General features: G+C 42.9%; 1 protein-coding gene across 4 annotated transcripts in view; it reads left to right on the top strand.

Moving 5' to 3' along the window:
* Positions 1-1,022: 1,022 nt before the first annotated feature.
* The window catches only part of tmem135 (transmembrane protein 135), a 540,960-nt gene continuing 535,858 nt past the window's right edge, over positions 1,023-6,124 (top strand). For 2 of the 4 annotated variants that reach the window (XM_043691565.1, XM_043691564.1), the window contains exon 1: positions 1,023-1,674. In XM_043691565.1, the coding sequence (XP_043547500.1) occupies positions 1,534-1,674 (141 nt within the window). In that variant the 5' untranslated portion in view covers positions 1,023-1,533. The remainder of the gene's footprint in view (positions 1,675-6,124) is intronic. The other 2 variants (XM_043691563.1, XM_043691562.1) reach the window with 1 other exon arrangement.

The raw sequence follows: 6,124 nt of genomic DNA, 5'->3' as shown, positions 1-6,124 counted from the left end.
TGGCCATTGTCAGGAAAATTCAATTTGGTTCACTAATATCCTTGAGGTAAGGAAACTGCCATCCTTACCTGGTCTGGCCCACAGACCCATAGCAATATGGTCAACTCTTAACTGCCCTCTGGGCAATTAAAATGGGCAATAAATGCAGGTCAATCCAGTGATACCCCCATCCCATGAATGAATTTTTAAAAAGTTTTTCTTTTCTTTATCTTTTTATCACTACCTATAGAAGTATCTCCTGAGAGTCATAGAATGGTTACATCATGGAAAGAGGCCATTCAGCCCTTATCTCTGTACCAGCTCTCTGTAAGACCAACTCAAGTAGCCCCACAAGTTGTCTTTCTCTTGCTGCCTGGCATTTTTTTTTCACTCAAATAATTATCCAATTTTTCCTTTGAAGGCCTCAATTATGTTTGTCTCTGCTATACTCTCACATAGTACATTCTATGTTGAAAACATTTTTCTTCATGTCCCTTTTTTTGGCAGTTTCCTTAAACTGGTTTCCTCTGCCTTTCCACTATTGGGAACTCCTCTCTATCTACTCTGTTCAAACCCTGTATGATTATTAATAATTGTATCAAATTTCATCTTAATCTTCTCCAAGGAGAACAGCATCAGGGTCTCCAACTTTTCCATTTAGCTGAAGTTCCTAATTCTTGGAACCATTCTTATGAATACTTTCTGCACCAAGCTTCCCTAAAGTGTAGTGCCCAGAACTGAACACAGTAAAGTTGAAGCCACAAACTAATCTTTACACAGGTTTAACAGAAAGTAATTTCCTTTGTACTCAATGGCTCTCTTTTAAAAGGTAAAAACAATGACTGCAGATGCTGGAAACCAGATTCTAGATTAGAGTGGTGCTGGAAAGGCACAGCAGTTCAGGCAGCATCCGAGGAGCAGCAAAATCGAGGAGCAGCAAAAACAGCTGTATTCCTGATAAAGGGCTTTTGCCCGAAACGTCGATTTTCCTACTCCTCGGATGCTGCTTGAACTGCTGTGCTTTTCCAGCACCACTCTAATTTAGAATCTCTTTTAAAAGACCAACATCATATATGCATTATGAACTATTTTTTTCAAATTGCAAGGCTACTTTCAACGATTTGGCCACATTATAGTCCTTGGGTCCTTCTGCTTCTGCACCCTCTATTTGAACTTTATCCTCTATTTTATTTTGTTTCTCCAAAAAAACGAACCACTCCGCACTTGTCCGAATTCGAATTTCAACTTTCTGAAGATCACCCATTTAATCAGCCAAATAGCTCGAGGTTGAACACCGTCCTTCTCACAGTTCACAATAGCTTCGATTTTTGAATTTGTCTCTGCGAATAAAATCAAGCAAGCCATTGGTTCTGTCAGGATGCCTGAGGAATTCTCACTGTTCCCCTCGTCTGAAACATAACCATTCGCCACGAACATCTCCAGTTACTCAGCCAACGGTCTCAACGCTCCCCCTGCCTTTGACCGGGAGTAACCCCCGCCAGCGGCGTTGACCTTTGCCCCGCTCGCCGTGGCACTGGCGCTCCCGTCATCATTATGGCTGCCTTCAGCAAGAGTATCCCGCACGGCTGCTATGAGATTGGTCACACATGGAGCACTTCCTGCACCATGTCCGCCTTTCAAGTCACTGTCGGAGCATTCCAAGAGTCGCTGAAAATTTATGCGCCCCTGTACATCGTGAGTACGGCCGTACGTTGTAAGAAAGCGGGGCGCAGGGTTGGGGGAGGCCTGGTCGCTCCAAAAGGAAACAGATTGTTGAGACTGGGGAGGGCTACCAGAGGAAATCTTTACACAGCATACTAGTTCTTAAACTCGCCCAGCTCCCCAATGAAGCTATAACACAAGCTGGGTTGTCATTAAAAAGGGAAGGAAGACACTGAGTTTAAAACAATAAATGCATATCAATCCAGTGATACCCTCATCCCATGAATGAATTTTTAAAAAAAGTTTTTCTTTTCTTTTTACCTTTTTATCGCTACCTATAGAACTATCTCCCTGAGAGTCATGAAATAGTTACAACATGGAAGGAGGCCATTCAGCCCTTATCTCTCTACCAGCTCTCCGTAAGACCAACTCAATTAGCCCCACAAGTTGTCTTTTCCTTGTTGCCTGGCATTTTTTTTCACTTAAATAATTGCCAATTTTTCCTTTGAAGGCCTCATGTGAAACGTGCAATACTCAAAAACATTGAATGAATTGGTTGTTAGAATACAAATGACCTTTAATTAGTACTGTACTGTCTCCTCTATGATTAGCCAATATAATCTCGTTCCCATATATGCAGTATTCTACATTTCGGTGGAGATGTTCATTATTTCTTTGAAATCTTAGTTCAAAGCTAGCATTTGCAGGCGTAAATAAAATTTGATTTATACTATTTTATGAAATTTTATTGTGTTAAATGAATGTAAAATGTGTAGTAATTAAATAAGGATTTTGGATGCTGGAAAATGTACTGTACTGAACTGTTTTGTTTTGACTATTAGCAACAGCCTTTTAAATAACTGCAACACTTTATGTATATTTGATTTAATTTATTATTATCACATGTACTGAGATCCAGTGAAAAGTTTTTTGTTCTGTATACTAACCAGACAAATCATACCTTTATATAAGACTAGAATGCAGAATTATCGTGATACTGGATAGGTAAGCAGGAGGCTGGAAGAACACAGCAAAAGTCAGGCAGCATCAGGAGGTGGAGAAATCAATGTCTTGGGTGTACCATTTCCTCAAGACTAGGGGTGGGTGTAAGGGGAGCTGCAGATAAAGGGGGTTGGGGAGAGGGGTGGGGTGGTGAGGCAGGCATAGATGAACACAGTTGGTTGGAAAGAATGAATCGGTCCTTAGCTGGAAGGAAAGGTCAGTTAGAGGAATGGGAGGGAGGGGATGGGGCTGAAAAGGAAGTTGGGGGATGGGACGGGAGATTGTTTGAAATTGGAGAACTCAATGTTAAGTCCTCTGGACTGTGGGCTGCCGAGGTGGAAGGTTTTGTTCCTCCAGTTGGCAGTCTGATCCGCTGTCGCAATAGAAGAGGCCGAGGATGGTCATGTCAGAAAGGGAGTGAGAAGGGGAATTGAAATGGGCTGTGACTGGCAGGTCAGGTTGGCCCCTGGGGGCACACCTGAGATGCTTGGCGAAACGTGCCCTGAGTTTACGTTTGGTCTCACTGATGTAGAGAACACCTGGATACAGTAAACTAGGTTTGAGGAGAGGCAGGTAAACCTCTGTCCCATGTGGAAGGACTGTTTGGGGTCCTGGATGGAGATGAGGGGTGCAGTGTGCTGCCAGGGGAAGGTACCTGGGGGTTGGTGGAGACAGTGGCACGAATCAAGAATTGACGAAGGGAATGGTCCTTGCGGAAGGCAGAGAGTGGTGGGGAGGGGAAGATGTTCTTGGTGGTGGGGTCTAATTGGAATTGGCAAAAGTGTTTCATGATGTAGAGACTGGTGGGGTGGTAGGTGGGTAGGTGGAGACAAGGTTGATCTTGTTTTTATTGCATTTGGAAGGGTGGAGGTTTGAGCAGTGGAGTGGAGAATGGAGGTTTTGTGGCAGAGGGCTGTGTAGATGCGTAGATGACAGGGAAAGCACATTGTTCAAAATAAGTGGACATCTTGGATGCTTGGGAGTGGAATGTCTCCTCGTCCGAGCATATGCGGTAGAGGCAGAGGAATTGGGAAAATGTGATGAAGCTCTTGTAGGATGCTAGGTGGGAGGAAGTGAAGTCTAGATAGTTATGGGAGTCTGTGGGCTTAGAGTAAATGTCCATCTGGAGACTGTCACTGGTGATGGAAGTGGAGAGGTCTTAACATTAAGTTTTCTAATTTCAAATAACCTCCCTTCCCATCCCCTGACTCCCTTTCCAGTACTGCCCCTCCCTTCCATTCCTCTCATTGACCCTTCCAGCTGCCAATTGGATTCACTACTCCTATTGACCAACCAGGTCGTACCCTCTACCTGTGTTCATCCATGCCTACTTCACCACCTGCCTCTCCCCATGCAAAACCCTCTCTCACCACTGCCCCCCCCCCCCCATTTATCAGCAACTCTCCTTACACCCACCCCCAGACCTGACAAAGGGTTACACCCAAAATGTTGACTTCTCCACATCTTTATGCTGCCTGATTGCTGTGTTCTTCCAGCCTCCTGCATGTCTACGTTGGATTCCAGCGTCTTTTTATTTTGTTTTTCTTTTATCTCAAATTATAGTGTTACACTGAGAGAGAGAAGGTGAAGAGAAAGATCAACTCTGATATAAGAGAGATCCATTCATAAGTCTGATAATAGTCCAAAGATGTGCGGGCTAGGTGGATTAGCCATGGGAAATGCAGGGTTACAGGGATAAAGTAGAGAGGTGTACCTGGGTAGGATGCTTTTCAGAGGGTTGGTGTGGACTTGATAGTAGAATGGCTTGCTTCCATACTGTAGGGATTCTATGATTCTATGAACAGCGGAGAAGAAGCTATTCTTAAATCTGTTAGTATGCATTTTCAAACTTTTGTATCTTCTGCCCGAGATCTTCCAGAAGAGATTATATCCGGGATAGTCTTTGATTATAAGTGTAATGTTTCGATTTCATATGCACATTGCAATATGGTTATTGCTTCATATTTCAGCATTAACAGTGCTCTTTCAATTACAGTCCACTTTTATTTTTGTATTCAAATCTTCATTTGTGATTTACTATTAATGACGGTCAAGCAGACAGGTATTTTTGTTTAACAAAAACGTTGTTTAATCCATAATGAAATGTTGTATCTGAGAGCACAGATTATTTTGAAGTGATATTTATGGAACTCAAATCATTATGTTTCACCTGGATGTTCTCCTTGTATTATGTACTCTCATATTCAATCTATTTTCTTGTATTGGCTATGCTTTTCATTTGTTTTTTGGATGTAGGTATTGTGTTACCAAAGTTGTTTTTGCTGTTCATCCTTAGTTTTCTTAACCTGGTGGTGAGATCCCTTCTTATGCTACTGCACCCCATGTGTGGTGAAGCTGCTTCCTGTTAGGTAGAGCTTTCCAAGATCATAATCTAATGATGATGAAAGAACAGCAATTTATTTCCATGGCAGGATGCTGTGTAGCTTGCCGGAGAATTTGGATACACTGGTGAATGCATGCACCTGTGGTGCTTGCCTTTCTATGGTAATGCCGAGGCTACGCATGACAGCTACCGGAAAGCATTACCTCAACCAAATATTTGAATATCTATTCTTCTATTCAAGGTTTTGCCTTTCTTGATTGGGTTGAAGTTTTGAAATTCCAACTGGGAGAATTACCATTCAGTTCATATTGTGCTAAGGATAATGTTAATAATGCATTGACAAATGCTGTCATGAATTTGTTAATTTGGGCTGGTTTAGACAGGTCCAGTTTGAGATTTGGATAGATTTGTACAGATTGGGGTATGAAAGATCCCAGCATTGCAGATTAGTGTCTTCAATCTTTAAATAAAATGTAGGTGAGATAATTTGTTTAATTTCAGTTATTTGTTGTTGGTTAAGTTAAAAGTGAGAGAAATGGCTCTTAAGATTGCTAAGGAGGTTCTGGGATTTGAAGATGATTCCAAATGTTGCCAAGAAAGTTGAGAAAGACAGAAAAGTCATACTTTTAGAATGAGCAAACAGGTTAGAATTGGGTTTAACAAGGGACAAAAGGAAAGCTGAAATTGTAATGGTAACTTCCCACATACATTCGAGACACCACTCACACCTTCCACCTCCTCTAAGACTTCCGTTTCCCCGGCCCCCAACGCCTCATCTTCACCATGGATATCCAATCCCTCTACACCTCCATCCGCCATGACCAGGGCCTCCAAGCCCTCCATTTTTTCCTCTCCCGACGTCCCCAACAGTACCCTTCCACCGACACTCTCATTTGTTTGGCCGAACTGGTCCTCACCCTTAACAAATTCTCCTTTGAATCCTCCCACTTCCTCCAGACCAAAGGGGTAGCCATGGGCACACGTATGGGCCCCAGCTATGCCTGTCTCTTTGTTGGATACGTAGAGCAGTTGATCTTCCGTAATTACACCGGCACCACTCCCCACCTCTTCCTCCGCAACATTGATGACTGCATTGGCGCCACCTCGTGCTCCCGCGAGGAGGGTGAGCAATTCATC

Source organism: Chiloscyllium plagiosum, chromosome 6 (genome assembly GCF_004010195.1).
Source record: "Chiloscyllium plagiosum isolate BGI_BamShark_2017 chromosome 6, ASM401019v2, whole genome shotgun sequence".
Taxonomy (NCBI): domain Eukaryota; kingdom Metazoa; phylum Chordata; class Chondrichthyes; order Orectolobiformes; family Hemiscylliidae; genus Chiloscyllium; species Chiloscyllium plagiosum.
The sequence above is the reverse complement of the archived record's forward strand: the minus strand, read 5'-3'. Positions and strand labels throughout refer to the sequence as shown.